This window comes from Bombus affinis, chromosome 8 (assembly GCF_024516045.1).
Source record: "Bombus affinis isolate iyBomAffi1 chromosome 8, iyBomAffi1.2, whole genome shotgun sequence".
Classification (NCBI taxonomy): domain Eukaryota; kingdom Metazoa; phylum Arthropoda; class Insecta; order Hymenoptera; family Apidae; genus Bombus; species Bombus affinis.
This window is the reverse complement of record NC_066351.1, coordinates 5237024-5255957: the sequence shown is the minus strand read 5'-3', so window position 1 is coordinate 5255957 and position 18934 is coordinate 5237024. Positions and strand designations below refer to the sequence as shown.

General features: G+C 37.3%; 1 protein-coding gene across 2 annotated transcripts in view; it reads left to right on the top strand.

Annotated features, from left to right (window-relative positions):
• The window catches only part of LOC126919704 (uncharacterized), a 65141-nt gene that overhangs the window by 19562 nt on the left and 26645 nt on the right, over positions 1-18934 (top strand). The window contains exon 1 of one of the 2 annotated variants that reach the window (XM_050729209.1): positions 9538-11493. The exons of the other annotated variant lie outside the window; for it this stretch is intronic. Coding sequence (XP_050585166.1) covers positions 10236-11493 — 1258 coding nt within the window. The 5' untranslated portion in view covers positions 9538-10235. Of the gene's footprint in view, positions 1-9537; positions 11494-18934 lie in introns of those variants that run through there. 2 annotated transcript variants of the gene reach the window in all.

Genomic DNA, 18934 nt, shown 5'->3' with positions numbered 1-18934 from the left:
AATTCCACACTTCTTAATTAGAAAAATCATGTCAATTATAGATTAATTAGATAATCATGTCAATTCCATCTATTAGAAATAAATTATATTACATTTACATTTGCAATAACTCAAATCCACCTACCTAAAATTAATTTGCTCCATTAGTTATTATTTCTACGACTATATAATTAACAAGTTAAAATAACTGTTGCATTTCTAAGGAAAAATTCTCATAAATCCATAATTCCACATTCTCCAAGAAGTATTCATACTACGATACACCTTTTCAACGACCATTAACCAGTGAAAAAATCGCTGGAGGCAGCAGTCTGTACACCCGCGATCGACGAAAGGTCTGCAAAAACGTGCATAGTGGGCCGATAGTCGATTGCAGATCTTGGAACACGAGCACAGGTACAAAGTCGGCGAACGATACCTGCGGCTACGCAAGGATCCGCTCTCGTTGGAGGCGACACACGAGCGGCGGTGGTGCTCGTGCAAAGTCGGGACAAGAAGGGGCAAAAGTGGAAACAGAGAGAGGGAGAGAGGCCGGCTTTCGTCGCAGTAGCATCAGTCGCCGACACCGCGCGATACACTGCGCTTTGCACATCTTCGAGTCTCGTTTTGCTTTGTTCGAACGATCGTTCTTCGACGAGAAAAAGATAGTAAATCGACGAAAGTAATTCGGGGAATATTTACCGTGAATTTTCTGCCTGAAGGAGTTTGAGATCAACGGATGGTATTTGAGAAGTCGGCGGTATAGCAACAAGTTGGGAACAGCAAGTAATTGTTTTTATCGTTGTAGTTTGGGAAATTGAGAATGCCAATGTGATGCGTTGAGGTTGTGGTTTATGTAAGAATAATTTACTGACTGCAGTTTTTAGACCGCGAGATTGAAGTTTAGATGTGGTTATAGTAGCCGTTAGCTACTGCCGTATCTACGGTTTCGTTTGGAAAATTCAAATCGTAGCACGTGTATGTGATTTTGGTAAAATTGAGAATCAGCGAGTGATTCTATTTAGTTTGGTTTATTTTTTGAAAATTAATTGCTTTCGCATTTATTTCTAAATAGAGCTGTACTATCGTCCCAAGTTTAGTTTTTCAAAATTGGTACATATATATATGATAAATTTATGTTTGAGAAATGAAACTCAAATGAAAAGATTCAGAATGATAGGTGGTTACTTTATATTGTTAATATAAGGTTTATAAAGACTTTTCTCGCTGAAAAGTACCAGCCGTGCGCAAGCAATAGATTTTCACAATGATATAGATCCTCGTGGGCGTGCGAGTTCATAACACACAAACTTCAATATTCTCTCAACGTACACACATAGTTCATAAACTTAAAAGCCTGGAAAGTGCAACTGGCCAGAGGCACTCAATTACGTGTTTATAAAACCTGAGAGATCCCGGTCATAATACTTCCTTCAGAATCCTTCCTACCAATCAAGGAATTCTACCAAAAACATCAACCGTTTTCAATGTAGCAAATAAATTAAGTTTCTCCGAATAACATTTCATAATCAAGCGTTTTAAACAAATGTAACTTCCAAATTCGACCACAGGTTTCCAGTTTATACATTGAATAAAGTTACCAAACAGGGAGTACCAAATGAAAGATCGGACAACAAATTAAAAGATTAACAAATTTTCAATCCGACAAATAAATTAATTAATTTCTCCGAATTGCGATTAATTAAGCATTTTAAAACAAACGATATTCCCAAATTCCACACAGGTTTCGTACATTGCATAAAATTGCCAAACAGGGAGAAAAATCCGTTAATTACGATTTTAATTATCGTCGAAATTTTTTATGGTAGTTACGCGCGCATGGTATCAATTCGTTATGTTTATGAAAATTATTCGGTTCGATTTCACACTCGAGAACTCGTTTTGCGACTTCATCGCTCGCTCTTCGTACAGTCATCACTTGCGCTTTACCTCGTAACAACTATTGTCAATGTTTTCTATTGTAACGTAATAACTCGTCTGAGGGTACAATGAATCGAAAATTTCTTAAAAATCAAGCATTAGGCCACGGTACATTAAAATCACGAAACTTTATGATCGATCGATGATGCGATATAAAAGATTCGTCACGAATCGAAGTAATTTACAACTGCTCATGTTGAGGCCTCGATTGATTCATCTTTACAACTTTCCCGAAAGATTTCCTCTCGAATATTGCATAAACTACCAAGTTGCCCTTCTTCGATCGTTTTATTCGCTCAGTCAGTGATACATTCGATCGATCGAATCGAGCAACCGTTATCATAATTTATGCTCATGAATTTGGTCCGGGAGCTGGGATGAATTCAATTATGGTAGAATTCTGTATTGAATTGATAATCGTGGAGTGCATATAGCTTCTCGGATATAATGGAAATTTTTAGGTGAGATATAATTAGGCAATCAATAATTTTGTAGCGATTATTAGAATTATAAAATATACGATCATTCTTTTCTGATATTTCCAATAAAACTTATATTTCATGTGTACATTTGTATAAGAAAATGTGTATAAGTATTTCGAAGGAAAAGAGTTTCGCCTATATGTTCCTAAAAAGATAACGGAAATTAATAAAAAAAAACTTTCTATCGTGAATGATACGAAATTTCCAAATAAAATGCTACAGTATTTGACAAAAATTCACCGCAACAAAATTCAATACAATTCAAGCATAATAAAATTCCTCGAGCTGACGATCTCGAGTAAAATATTATTAATCACAATGGCGCAGTAGATAATTATAACAAACGATGCCTTAGAAGCCAACATTTCATGGCAAGTTTACAATATTTCACTGATCCCTATAAAACTCCTTTTACAATTTTTCCATATTCGATTCAATATAAAGAGACCACTCCGTAATCCACGTACACACGCACTAAATAAAAACGTCTGCTTTCATACACACAATAAACACACCCCCATTCTCCAATAGCCCGGCAAAAATCTCGAAAACCCGTGAACGCGCTCGACCACGAAGATCGTCAGACAGTCGTTCGTAAAAAAAGCTGGGACAAACGGTTTAAGAGAGTCAAAATCCTCGCAGATAAATCAGTGGAGAGCCGAGGAGTCGTGACAGGTGGGGAGAGCTTTCCGTGCGAGGCATCCGAAGGAATTCGCGGCGCGCGTCCCACGGTTCTTTTCAAGGAACGAAGACACGAAGAACTCGATTATCTGCGCAAGAAAACGAGTGGCTCGCGCTACTGTCACCCCAGGAAGAGACGCACGACAAGGACGTACGCTGCCTTCCAGACGATCGACAGCATGCTTCTGACGAAACCGGGCAAGTGGTGGTCCCTCGAGCCAGCGCGAATGCACGCGCGAAGGGTTGCGCGAGCGAGAAGAGCGAGCGTGCACGACACGGGCACGTAGTCTGTCCGAAGGTGAATAGAAGCGTGCGTGTGATGTCGATATCGCGGGCTCGATCCTGGCCGCTTCTGGACCCGTGCGCCAAGCAAGAACGCGAGAACGTTCGTTCGGAGAAGGTGGCGCAGAAACAAAAAGCAACAGGAGAAACGGAAGAGAAGAACTGTCATCCGCATAACAGCAGCCCTCAGGTGCAAGCAAGGCGACTTCTGTCGAGGCATTATTATCCAGAAGGAGGCTGGGGATGGGTGGTCACGGTCGTCAGCACGTTGGTACATTTGCTGGGACCAGGTTTGCAACTCTCCATCCCGGCCACTCTCGCGCTACCAGCTACCGTCAAGTTTTATCATCATCCTCTGCATACAGCCGGTGAGTTAGCGAAATGTGTATTTGCAGAAGTAAACATAGTAAAGTTGGCCATTCTGTTTGGAGATTTTGGGGTTGATGGTATATAGCTCATGAAAAACGTAAGTGAATTGTCACTGGTAGGTTGATCTGGACGGTTATATCATATGGAGCAGATGCTCGTTTTGAGTGGGGGTCGAGGGAGTCACATTATCGCGCTGAAATTCAGGGAGAATTCGTGTTAATTTGTGTTTTGTTGGCACGTAGTATGTGGAATACGTTTTACAGAAAAGGTAGTAGGATAATTCTTTGTTTATGTATTTGTAGGAAATACGGTTACTTTTATTAGAATCATACGCTCTTAAATTTGGATTAGTTGTTACCATTTTGGAAGAATCGTTGGCTGTAAATATTTTAAGTTATGATAGTATATTCAGAGAATGATATACTGTTATTATCTGCATACACCTTTTAACCACAGGAGACGCGAAATTGTGCAGAATGAAATATGAGGTACCCAAACATGGAACGGAGGATTTATTTTCGATGAAGTTTACGGTAATACTTTTGACGTATAATGCCTGTGATAGTTTTCCTTGTGGCACAAAGATAATAGCAATTTTCATAAATTCTTTTTTATTGCACCATTAGTATCGTTACAATGTACGACTACACGAAAGAAATGTTTAATTAGAGGTTTGCCATGATCTATTTTACAGCAACCACACATTTGATGGAGAAACATGAAAAGAAGACACCTCTTTATAGAAGCTTAGGTTCGACTTAACAATCTTGTCCAAAATTTACGACACGCAAACGGTTTCACTGGTTATGCAACCGAGTGGCGAACCTCCATCAAATTACGAATGCAACTTCCTATTGAAATTGTCTTTTAATTGACAAAGTCCACGCGATTGTTTCTACTTCTTGGTAAAATTTAGTAGGTAATTGGAAAATGTGGTATCTAGTATACGAAGCTTGCAATCCAACTTATCTGATTGACAAATTAAAGATGGAAATTGCAAAATGGAAACTATTGACTTCAGTATTTGTAAAATTACGAATTTGCATAATTGCAACAAGTTTAAAGATTTTAAATTCTCCAAGTTCTGGGTTTGTTGAAATAACTTGACAATTATTGAAATTAAAAATGTTTGGATTTGTAAAATCATTTCGATACAAGAACAGAATATGTACTTTATAAATATTAAGTACGTAATACTTATCGATTGCATTAGACAACTCGGTTTTCTAGCTAATAGTAGAAATTTTTCTGTTTCATCCCTAACCATTCTGTTTTCCTCGATTTCTTACGTCTTTCCTTCAGGGAGCTCTTAAAGGCAACATATGAGACGAGAATTTTTATAGGAGGAACTTGCGGTGGCAGTTATGAAAGGCATTTATCACAGTTTTCAAACTCGATCACTCTTATTAGCACCAACACTATAGTATCAATCAGTACATTTGTCAAAAGGGATAAATGTCTCATACAACTAATGAAATTATAAATACAGAGATGTTTCGCGTAAAAGAACTTTCTATACGTTTCCAAATATCCTTGTATTATATCCTCAATATCCCGAAACATTTTTCAAATGATATAAAATATTTTAGAAAATTGTTTAGAAAATTTTAGAAAATAGATTAGAATCTATAATATATTACTTTTCACGAAAAAAGTTTAAATCAACACAAGACGATTCCTGTACTTGGATTCAAAAAGATTTAAAGATTATTGCTTTGATTTAACATTTTATATTTCCAAGTTTATGTCAATAATAAGGAGAAATATATTTTTCTTAGCAATAAAATGCGTTAGAGATTCGTATAATATTAGGATATCACGAATGCAAAGACCGTTTGTTGTTTCTAAAAATAAACGCTGAGTGTTCATACTAAGTTTCATAGCCCGCGGTAACGTTTATATCATATTGCGTTTACGACTAGCGCTCAGGGCACATCATATAGTGACATCTTTCAACGTCGTCAAAAGTCTAGGGAATTTACGTGACTTTTAACCTGAATTACCGACTAGGACAGAGTTAACATCATAGCGCACTCTACATTTCAACCATGTAAGATCCAAAGAAAGCAGTCGATATAAAGTAAACTACTCGTTTTTCATTTACTCTTTTATCCATCAGTCGGAATTTCTAAAATATGGCGCTTTATTTAAGAAGTTCACAGTTCTGACGAGTTCTGTGTAAGTTTCAGCTTACGAGAACTTCATTAATATACTTTATCTCTTCGCGACTATTTCTTAGTGAAACTTTACTTCTAGGAGATAAATTATTGATAATGTTTACAGAAGAAATGGATGTTCTAACTGATCAGAAATATGATTCTCCTTTCAGCAGAATATAAATAATTCATATTTGAAAAATATTATAAACATCTTTAAACTAGCAAACGTAGAAAAATATAAATGTATATATAAATTTCATAGGTTGTACAATATAATACATACTCCGACTAATTTATTCATTCATTCAAATCAGTTCTATCATTCAAATAAACAGAAAGAAGAGCGATTACAATAAAGGGAAGGCAAGCCTAACTATCTCAATTATCTCAACACCTACTATACATTGAAGCGCTGAGAGTTATTGAAACCAAAATCATTAGGTTATTTTAATAGCAAAATTGTCCAAACCGTAATGCAATCCTATTGCGCAATTTTAAGTATATCAATAAAACTTGATTAAACTCACTTTTATTAAAATAAGAACTCAAAAACTACGAATGATATAGTGCGACGCAAATGACGGTATCGTTTCATCGCAAACATAATAATCTACAACCCATAACAAAGATCTGAAACGATTTCTTGCAGATTTGCCGAACACGTCATCCTGACGTGTAATAGCAGCCGGTTCTTTTCTCAACATAGCACGAGCGTATCGGTCAACATTGATCGAACGATTTGGCCCTGTCTAACCCTGATATTACATCAACGTTTAATCTTAGATCTGGACATGTATTCGACCATGAAAGTGTGAGCCATATTCAAAGGTTGACAGTGCGCAGATTACAAACTGCATTAATTACGTGCTGGAAATATATCTGGAGGCACTATGTTTATCGTTATATCTACATTGACAGATCGCTACTTTCATTACTACTTTGATCTAGCTATTCTTATAAAACTACTCCAATTTGATGCACCAAGGATTCCAATTTTAAATATCTTTTATTAGTAAAACATAATATTCCTAACAAAATAGTATTTACATAAACCGCCCTAGAATAGGTAGTACAACCGGCAAAAGCTCTGTTGAGTACACGTATGCTTGATTCACTTCTGTAATAAAATTACTTTAATTCAGTGCGTGTTGAACGTACCCCATGGAGAATTAATTATCAATAAATTTGCGTATGGCCAATTAATTTTTAAGCTTTATCTTCTCATAAACATAGCTTTAAGTAAGAGTTTTTATTTTTATTCGATTTGTTTTCGCAGATAACCTCCTGTCTGAGTAATTGTGTCTACTAATTGTTAATCGTAAATTAGTTTACTTTAGACCATTAGTATATCATTAACGAATTATTGTAGTTATTAATAGTTAATTTACGTTAAAATCATTCAATACGTTCGTAATAAATGCAGACAGTCCATCTCATCCACTTCATACATTTCTAATATCTCATAAAACAAAATAACATTGAAATTATTATTAAATAGGTTTTTGGAGTTTGATATTTAATTGATTCGCACAGATTCAGTTTTTACGTTCTGTATTTCACCACCATGTACAGCCATATGAACACACTGGATACGCTTAGATAATTAACACGTGGTCGACGCTTAAGACAAAGAAGCGTCATTAGAAGTCGTACCAACTTAGCATGTAGGAACTAGTGATCATGCCAACTTAACATTTCCTCGACAGAAATTACGGTAACAGCGAGGTTAATAAGGACATGTAAAAGTGTTTAGATTAGTGTCGCACGGTGCGCTTATTACCACGAACGTGTTAATGTCAATCCATACAGCGAGAATATTTAATTTATGCCGGGTTTATGATCCGACTCGCATCACAGTGACGTGTCGTTTAATGTCCGCTGATGGAAGGTAAATACGGAAGGCCCACAAATTCATATATGTATTTTACTCGAATAGGGGAGAGTAGAGAAGAGAGTAAAGACGAGCGACTACAATGGACAGGGATTTTCGGTGTGTAAGGGGTGAAAGCGCGTCGAAACGAAAGGGCTTTCCGGCGCAAATGAAAAAGTTAGGATCATCGCGGCGATTTCGTCTTTTTTATTCTTGGTCTGACAAAATTACTCACGATCTCTGAGATCTCTGAGCATAATTCTATGATACTGGAAAGGATGGAGGCTGACGGAGGGTTGCGTCGGATGAAACGCTCGGGTAGATTAAACCGAAGACGCTTTTGGGAGTTTGACGAGTCTTCTGGCGACGCGGGTGGTGTTTCGTTTTAGATTCGCCTGCTCTGTTGCAAGAAATACGGAAAATTATAGAAATTGCCAGGAATATTATAGGAATATATTAAGATCATCACTCGTTTGAATATTCGCCCTGAATTTCTTTAGAAAGCGCTGGTTGTTGTACTAATTATGAGAAATATTAGTTGAATGTCCTGCAATTTATAGACAATGGATACTTATGCAAATTTAAATTTATATAATTTCTATGATTAATATTTTTTAATTATACGTTTAGTTGTGTGTTTTATTGTGCACTTTCTTTTTAAAGGAAAGAAGGTTATTCTTTATTGGGATATTAAACTTCTCTTGGTTTATTAAAAAATGCACATAGAGTAGTGAAAATTGCAACTCATTTTCCTCATCATGAAAATTAAGTTCTGGCTTAATAAAGTGCATTGTGAAGCTAAACATGTTCGGGGCACATAAAGTGTCTGAAATACGCTTACAAGCTGCATCACGATCTCTTAAAGAAATATACCGCAAGAAAGTATATCAACTAACGAAGTATCTTAATCGAATGGAGCTACGTGGGAAGAATTGACTTGAACAACAAGCTTTTCTGCGCGAGATATCTTATCTATGCTTCGCCTATAACTTTAAATACATTTCTCTCACGAAGAAAGCTTTTTCGCTTACCATGACAACCAATCTCCCTATCAAACGAACCACTATGAACCTTCTTTAATAAAAATTATCATTAAGCAATAACAAATGACCATAAATTAACCACCAGGAAACAAATAAGTACAATTGAGGAACTTTCACAGTAATTCAAAGAAGTTTCAATATTTTCGTAAGCCACTATAAATCAAAAATCAAAGTAAGCAAGTCAAAAATAAGCAAATGTTCACATCTTACTTTCAGCGGTAATGTATACAGCCAGCCATAGGCCAATCATGTTCTAAAAGCTCAATCAACAACTTTTGTTTTATTTTACATTAGAATATAAATAAAATAACAGGTTTATAATAAAATACTTAGAAAATAAAAGCAGGGACAAGCATAAAATTTGTAGTAAATGTCAGTTGTTACTCGAATACTTATAGCCTACAGTGGATGTTTACCTTAAATCTATAGGCTCTTTTTCTCCAAGCTCCTCAATCACCAACTATACAAACAATTACTTCAAGTATCACTCTCACATTCTTCAAATTACAATTCTTCAATTACATTTCTACCTTCGTTTCAAGTAACAAATCGACGAACGTTACTTACGCAACAAGCTCGTTGGAAGCAGTATTTCTCGCGCATAATTGCTTCGCTTTTGCCATCGGAACAACGGCTACCTGAACATTCCGCGAACATACAAAGTGGCTGGAGCAACCAGCGCGGAGGGGGTTTAGAAAAAGAGAGAGGGATTCCTCCGGCTTCGGTTCCAGAAGCGCAGCTGTCGAGCGTGGCCGCGCGGACAGCCGCACGATTCTTGGCCGACGCGGTTCTCCGGCCAGTTTGCGTGCTGAGCGTGGCGCGCTCGGTTGCTTACTTCTCGTATCCTCGACAGCCTTCAGATCGCCGAGATATCTATATTCAAACCGTATAAAACCGGGTCCTATATACGTTGCCACCAAAATCGCGAACCGGTTGAATTTGTCTTAAGCCAGAGAATTTCTCCGAACGAGACTCTAATTACTGTTATAACATTGAAATGTAACAGAATCGTGTAGTTGCAATTGTCAAGTATGCATCGTAACTTTCCTCTGCTAAAATGACGTTTAGAAGTCGCATTTAAAAACGGAAGAAAAGAAAAGGAATAAATAAAATTAATAACAGGAGATTGTTTTGTAAAATAGAAAAAAGTAGATGATATAAAATGTGTATTAGCTCAAGCATTGAATATCATCATTTTGCAAGTCCAAATTGCAAAATCTTTAACTGGATGATTCATGGAACGCAATTGAACACGTAATTTGACTGTCACGACTTAATCTCGCATTTTTGCTCTGGTAGACAGTAAGTAAGGAATCAGGGATCCTTTGGCGGAGGGGAAATGGAAGAGACAGAGGAGACAGAGAATCGACGACGAAAACGGCGAAGACGACGAAGACGCGAATGGGAAGAGGCTTGAGAACACCGGATAATGGCTGCTTCTCGCGTCGATCTGGAAATCGGTGACGATCGAACGACAGTCAATAAGTCATCGCTCCTTTGTGAATCTCTGACTTCCGAAGATTCAAGTGTCACCAGCGATATCGAGAGAAAGCGAAGGATTGCGAATAAAAATGACGGAATGAGAGGACTCGTCGTCGTGGAGGACCATCGTAGGACATCCAGCGAGGACGTACAAGGACAAAATTTGACGGTTCACGAACGTCCAGATAAAAACAGATCGCTTCTCGCTCAAGATGGAAGGAGCAAAAGTACGAAAAACACAGAACTTGCTGACAAACTGAAAAGTTTGCGGCAGCATGATGCATACAAGCTTCCCACTGAGCACAAACGGCTCAGCGTAAACTTCAGGTCCGATAATTCAATACAGATTAAGAAACAGAGGGTCGCGAAGTCAAAGAAGAAGCCGGAGAACACGCAGACATCAATCTCTGGGGTCATCTATAAATTAGTAGGTACGACCAGGCAGTGTGGATCGAAAGAGAACGTTGGTAAAGGGGATCGACGCGAACTTTCACCGCGGTATAGACCACGGAATCACACGAATTTGATCGTTGATACGGCGGAAGGTACAATTGAGAGAAGGTCTCGAGCAGAAGTGCCTCGTAAACTTGCCGATTCTTCGAGAGACAGACCGATAGTAAAAGGGCGCGAGGACAATGAGAGGAGGGTAACTCGATCATCCACGAGCCAGGAAAGTCCTCGTGTCAATGAACCCCGATCCTTCAACGACGTGACGCCTGTTCGTAAAGTCGGAAAACACGTTGGCCAAACTAAGTGTCCAAATTGTGATGAACCGCATCTTTCTTACGAAAAGTCTTATCTGCCTAAATATTCCGGATTTTTAGAGTGTGAAGGACTAGCGTACGAAGAGAATTACGTAAAGGAGGCGAATGGAAAGAAATCAAAGCACGAGACCCCTGTTGCGTCGTTACTATATCACAGCAGGTCTTTGCCACGATTATCTGTACACGACAGTGGTGTCGCGTGCAGTGGAAACGAACAATCGCCTGCCGCCGGCCACGCGCACAATTCCAAGCAATTACTGACTGATTTAAAGCAACTGCATACATTGAAACAACATTATTATCCGGAAGGAGGCTGGGGATGGGTCGTGATGTTTGTTGGCATGCTAGTACAGATGCTGTCCTATGGAGTACATGGGGCCAGTGGCATTTTCCTGCAGCAGGTGACTGACAAATTTGCCCACGCTGTGTACTGGGAGTCAGGTTAGTTTATTTTGGGAAATTGTTCCGAAGATTTAGTTGAGGAGATAAGATTATTTGGTACGATTTATAGATAGACGATTTATATACAATGGTTCGTGTAGATGTTTGTACACTTAAAAGCTTTTCTCGCGTGTTATATGAAAGATTAGCTATATATATATATATATATGTTATATAAAAAATTTGAAAATATATATACAGTATTCACAAGAAGTATATGCGCACTATTGTATTTATTATAATATTTACGTAGTAATTAATTATGTCCAAATATATTAAAATTACACGTTCGTAATACCTGTATTTCCGTGTATAGTCTTCAACCCGCTTTTAATTTACTATTCAAACTTTATAATAAATTCGTTATTCAAACACCACACGTATCAGTACCTCGTGTTGCAACAGGACGATGTACAAGTACCAATTTAACGTTCAGTTTCAAACAATCTATTCACGTGTATGTAGCCATTTGCTTGTCCAATTCGATCATCTACTCATTTATATAACAAATCGATTGACGAATCGTTGAAACCATAGTAATGCCGATTTTTCTTATGTTTCATTCAACATTAGATTTACGCGAAGCGTGCATGTTTTTAACATATTCGCTATCATCGTAAGTTGGAGCAGCATGTTTCTTTCATTTTTATTCATTTAATACTATAATATTTTTATGAGGTTTGGGTTAGGTACTAACCACAGCAGGTACATATATTTTTTCAAGAGTATCTCCGCCTCTCTGATTAATTATGAAGAAAATAATTTAGAATGTGTCATTTCACTTGGTTTAGTAATTCTTTAGTAAATCAATCAGTAATAAAATCCAAACATATTAGCTAACATAAATAATCGAGAAGCAAGAGAAAAGAACAGAAGAAGGAAATGAGTAATAAAATTGGAACATTAACTACCGATAGAGTTTCAGTCTGTTCCAATTCGACCATAAAACGGCGCAGAACGTTATCGCGATTGAAAGGGGCAGAAAGTTGCAACGTGTGGAAATAGTAGGTGAAATTAAAGAGCGTCAGCTGGCTGGGCCGTGCGAAACAAGGCTGAAATCACGATGCATCTTCCACCTTGTTGCCCGTCCACTGGCGCTTTGTCTGCGCGCGACTGTTTCTCTCGTTTCCGTGGCCACGAAACGTGCATGGTCAGGCACGTATATCGCTTTTTGGCGAACATCCAAGCGGCACGAGTGTCGCCGAGTATTCTTACATCTGCCGCCTAATAAACGAGATATGAATCGCGCTAATTATACATCACACCTTCTTGCCGTTCGTTTACTTCGGTTCGTGGCTACGCTTGGAAAAAAAGACGCGGATGAATGCCACTTGGCAAACGTTCCATCCCTTGTCGTTGGCAAACTTTACGAGTCTCCGATGAGTTATCAAGAACATTGTGGGATTATAGTAGTAGCTTTCATTGCAATATGATTTTCTACACATCTTTGATTCCTATCTCTGTAGTTGATGATATGAAATAGTCGAGCTTCTTACAATTACAAGCCAAACTGATCAACTCCACCCTTTACCTCCTATCTTATATAACATACAATTATTCATACACATTACCTAGTATACAAAAAATAATTTAAATATATGAAACTCACCAGTATTCTACATGATTCGATTGCGATTTGATAAGAAAAGACTCTAATGATATCGATTTATTAGGAACTTAGTAATGAATGTAATATTGGGATTTATTGAGTTTATTCTATTACAAATCAAAATCTATTTTTAATTGTTTTATGTAAGAAGAAAGATCAGAGTTAATTGTAAATTCTAAATGATTTCAAGAGGTATAGCAATTTCTGATGAATTGAAGTAACATGGAAAGGCAAATATGGATATGTATTTCAATATATTCTAGTTGAATCAACAAACATAAGTTTCTCAATACACTTTGCGCACATCTTAGCGAAACCACAGGGAAAATCTACACAGGCTCGCGATGGTGCCGGCCGGTCTAATAATCCTTAGAAAATATTCGCAATTCTAAGGAGATGGCGCGTTGTCCCTCTGCTGTTTCTCACACGTGGCCCAGTTATCTCTCGAAACGGAAGCAAGCGTTCCCTTATCGAAATAGTAATAGCTAAACTGAATTGGAAAGCAGACGGCTATTCAATTATCATAAAACACACGAATGAAACGTGGAAACAATATATTTTTGCTCGCTTTCCTTTCATAAAATATCCATATCGATTTTCAATTTAATAATATTTTACTGATATTGTCTACGATCAGATTAAATAAAGAATCTCCGATTTCAAGTGTTATAAAATTAAATTTATAGGTAGACACAACTTTATCAAGAGTTCTTGACAAATGTATTTACTACACAAAATTCTATAAATCTACGTATTAGAACTACATTTATTTGAATTCCATTTATTGAATTGAAATTTTAGTTATTACCCGGTTAATTGAGCTACTGACTGATCTTTTACCCTCAGGAATTTATTACAATACAACCGACCAGCAGTCAGACCAGAAAATTTTGAGAAACTCTTTAAAGCAACATTTTCTCTAAAATTCCTACAGACAACGGTAATTTCTCAAAATTTCATCCACGGCTTCTTTCGAACTCGTTCCGCTAACGAAGCTGCAATAGTGGTTCATGAATCGGCCAATAAAGACAGATGAATTGCTCTCTCACCTTTACGTCATCCACGGGTGCTCGATGTCAGTGAAACGATTCGAAGACTTACCGTCTAGGAATGACGTCATAATAGAACGTTGATCCTGTTCTCGTTTGAGAAAGCGTCGTTCATGAGTGCGTGCACACTTGAGGGCAGGTAAGGGACTCGATTATTTAGGTGGGCCTAGTTCCTATTCAAAGACGACTAGAAATCCAAATCACACGATCGAGAGCAGAATTCCAGCTGATTCGGTGACTGCTCTTTGCTCGAAATCCATGAGAAACTTCCTTTAATTATGTTTATTGTAAGGTATATTAAATTCAGAAAAGTCGATCGTACGAATTATGACGCGTTCGCTCGATTTCCTCTATTTCTGTCTGTTTTCGTCGGTGTCGTGACCTCGTTATGAAAACGGGAGGCAGCGGTTGATGAATTGCTGGCGTTTATGTAAAATAGGTGAGCCACGTGATTTTTATATTTAAATAGCATGAGATAAAATGGGGACCAGGTAATTAGAAATTGAATAGACAACAACATTTGGGATTTTATCTGTTCAGGAGAAACGTGCAGAAAATTCTAAACTGTTGTTTACAGCGTCTAGTTATACGAGGTTGGTTTATAATATTTATAATATTAAATCCTAACATTTGCCATATGTGTTACATGTCATCCGATAGTTTCTATTCTCTTTTTTAATATTAATGAAATAGAAATACCTGTATAATTTTATATTTCCTCTTTTAAAGATATTTGTATTAATATCAGATACCGCTTCGTAACGATAATACTAGTATGATAATGTCATAATAAAAATAATTCTTTAGAAAGAACCTTCCTTGAATGGAAAGATCTTTAGTATCTACTTCGCCAGACCTCGTTTCGATCCCTTACCATCTTTTTTTATTTACCGTGAAACTACTATCGGATCTACTTATTCTATAACAACGTGAAATAGTGAAAATATTTCGAATATTGCTTTGCATAAAAAACAATTGATTTCTTCGAGCAACAAATTCACAAACTATCGGAACGTTAGGAAGAAATTATAAATAATAGTGGAAACTATTTAATTAATCAAATCATGTTAAATAATTATGAAAAAATTATAGTCTTCAATAGCAAAAACCATAGGAATTTATAAATCAACATAACTTATCTTTAACGAAAGTGCAGGTAAGACAAAACATTTGATAACCTTTCGAAATACAATTCTCCAATGGATACTTATTTTTACAGTATTAAGTCAGGGATCCATCAGATGAATTTACACAGTTTCCTATTCATGGCCGAATTAATTCGACATTATAATTCCATCATACCGTCACTGTCGAAAACTTTCACGGTAGATAGACAGATCGCCACCCACATGCGTTCGCGGCGCAAAGTTATCGATCAAATCGCGTAGAACGGAAATCTCGAGTGCTGACTTTATAATCGTTGCTGGTATGAATTCCAGTTAACAAGAACGCTTTTAGAAAAAGAACAGAGAGTAACCATGTGCACGTTTAAAAAGCATGACACAGGCTTTAACGAAGCTGTCGCATTCTTAGCTGCGCTATTAACCACATACGGACCGCGTAAATAGCCACACTCGCTTTAGGTGGGCCAGACGATTACAAGAAAAACATCGATCACGAATTCAATTAATTACTGAATCCACAGAAACTTCATTCGTCTTTGATTCCTATAGATTCTCTTCTTTTTACCTTAAGATGAAGAAAATAAACGAATTAATAGCTCAGCAAACGTTCTCGATTTTAGAAGCTTAGGTTTCTAAACTTATACGAAAAAATATTGCAAGGCATAATTCTAAATAAATTAAATAAATTATTAATGTTCGTGCAAATGTATATTTTCTTAGGGTGAAAGTAGAACATTTAAAGTAATACTCGATATATTATATCGTACATATTTCTGATACATTTTGCTCATTATACATGCATATCGCAAACTAGTTATAAAAGTTCTAAGATCTATTAAATTATTTCAATTAGAACAGTTTGATAATTCCCCAATTATTTCTTTTGTTACTATTTCGTAATCACAAATATTATAGAATTGTTCTCGACACAGTGGCGAGAGAGTTTTTCGGGCACGAAGTTGCGATTGCGTTATTTAGAAAGTTAGATTCGAGGAAATGCGTGCGTGCGTCAAAGTGGTTGACTGGCAGGTATAAGTATGTGAGCGTGGGGGGATGAGTGTTCTTAAGCGTGGATAGTGTGTTGTGAGAGGGAAGTTTCAGACAGAGTAACAAGCTAAGGTGGAACTTTGTGCGAAACTTCGAGAGCAGAACGAGTTTTAAGAACTTACAATCAGCGTTTAAGAGGAGCTTGCCTGAACGAGACCCAGCCTGGCATTCTCATTTATTTCATTTCAATTATACTGTTTTAAGATTCATGCAAACTTTTAATTTTCCTCGCTCGAACTACATACTATCGTGATACACGCGGAGGAATTAATATTAACATAGATAGAAAGAAAATAAGACCTGAATTAGATTTTAAGTTTACTTCAAGAATATTTCAGTCGGAACAATTGGTAATTCCTTTTATGAATTTGATTTTATAAGCACTTTGTTCGCAGACACATCAATCAACTGATGCAATGTTCGACTTTTGACGAATGCTGAAAGACATACGTTTGTATATGTAAAAGTTCACAAATTGAAATCATATATAAAAGAAAAATTCGCATTGCCAGTTTAAAAACGATACATAAAATGATCTTCAGGAAGATGAAACTATTCTTTGAAAAAGAGAATAAAATAGAATTTTGTTTCGCCTGACTTGATCACAGTCAATTAAACAAAAAAATTCATTCCTTGGCCTATCACAGTCGAAGTTATTATTTCACTCACACAAGAATGACAGTACATGCAAACCAAGCCCTTCTAAAATTCTATCAGATTAAAAATCCCCCTCTGAATTCCTCTGTGTCTTTTACAACATGTTCCTCCGTCTGATCAGGAACCCTCTTCCAATAAGGCGCGAAACACGCACGCTGTCAGATAGAATTCTTCGCTTACAACACGAGTATAAAACGCGAAACACGAGGAACAAACAGAGAAACCTGCAAAGTGGAAAGATGGAAGGAACGCGATAAAAGTGTTCTTGAAATCGCTCCCTACTGCGAATATGTAGATCCGCTATTTTTCATACAGCCTGTTACGAGATACCTTCACGTTGGAATTCTTCGAAATTCCCGCCTGTTAGGGGGGGCGAGCTCTGCTAAGTTCAAATTCCTCCTGGGTAGGTTTCCGTTCGGGGACGCGGATTATTGTAACGGCGTAGATAAAGAAAAGTGGCCTTCGCGGGAGAAAAGAGAATCCCAGCTAAGAGGATTCTGGTATCAACGACGATGGGACGAAGCTCGTTCCACGAACGTTAACAATCAAACGGAAATGCCTCGGATCTCGTGAAATCTACCGGCTTGCGTTGCTCGCGGATTTTTCTTCGTTTCTTGCGAAGATTCGTCTCGCGGTATTGCTTCTTCGTCGTAGTGGTTACAGAGAAAAAGCGAAATTACTTTCGGAGGTTACGCTGGGAAGTAGAAAATGCCAGATAACTACTGTTAGATAAGTTCGCAAGAGAAACAGTTGCAATAATTGCATTTTCTTATCTGGAGGTGAAATTGATAGAGAAACTTGGGAACTACAAAATAGAACCACTGAAGATTAAAAAACAATTGGACCTTGCTTAGAAACCAGTTAGGTTTAATGCGGTCAATACGAGTGTAAATTAAACCTTTTGTATTGTAACTGACGATTACTCGAAACTAAATTTCGGAGTTTTAAATGGTATCTTGTTGGAGTTTAAATTTATTCTGTAGGTATTATTAAGTGTCAAATGTTAATGTACACAAAAATATGTCTAAAATTCAGTTATTGTTTCTATTAGAAGGTAAGGAATACTTTGAAAACATAAGAATTAAGTTATAAAGCTGTAACTAGTTAATAGTAAGAAAATAATGATAAATGATCTGACATATTATTCTTCGTATTATTGAGCTTATTTGCGTAATAATTTACTAGCTACTATTAGTAAATTGATAACTTAAAAGTTATAGACTATAAACTTCTCCTCGCGCGCTAATTTAAAAATAACAGATAATATATATTTTTGCATCTAACACTGTAAATGCAAATAATTCACACGATTAAAAGTACACATACTTCTTAATCGAACAGATTAGAAACAAGTTCTTAGAACAACGTGGAACTCCAAAAGAACCAAAAGATACTAGCTCCAGTTCCGCAAACAGTTGGCCACGATCGAGCCAAACGTCAAACAAGTCTCGGTTCCCCGACCGGTCTAACTTATTTTCGTTGCGAGCTACTTTCACGGTCGGAACGATTGCCCCATTTTATCCACATGTAATTTCTGACGTCACAACACGACGTTCCATGTACGGTGTATCACGACGACGTTACTGTCAACCGCGAATATGAACAGCTACGAGAGGGAGAAGCTGTGTGACGCGTGTTGGAATGAAGTTTGCGAGATGTAATTCGCGGACGAGTCTTTTGCTCGTCAGCCGTTACACGCGTGACAGAGCAACGATGCACGCGCGCTGTTCGCGACGCAAATTGCCCGACATAAAGTAATGAGAAATACGAGGCGCGCAAAAATACCAGGACGAGAATCGAGGCTGCGAACGAACGAGAAAAAAATTGTCGTTTGAGGAAAAGATGGAGAGCAGATTTATTGGGGAACGAGCACGGATACGTCGAGGAAACTTGACGTTTGGTACCACAGAACACGAAAGAGCGCGCTATACGAGTCGGGGGAAACGTTTAAAATG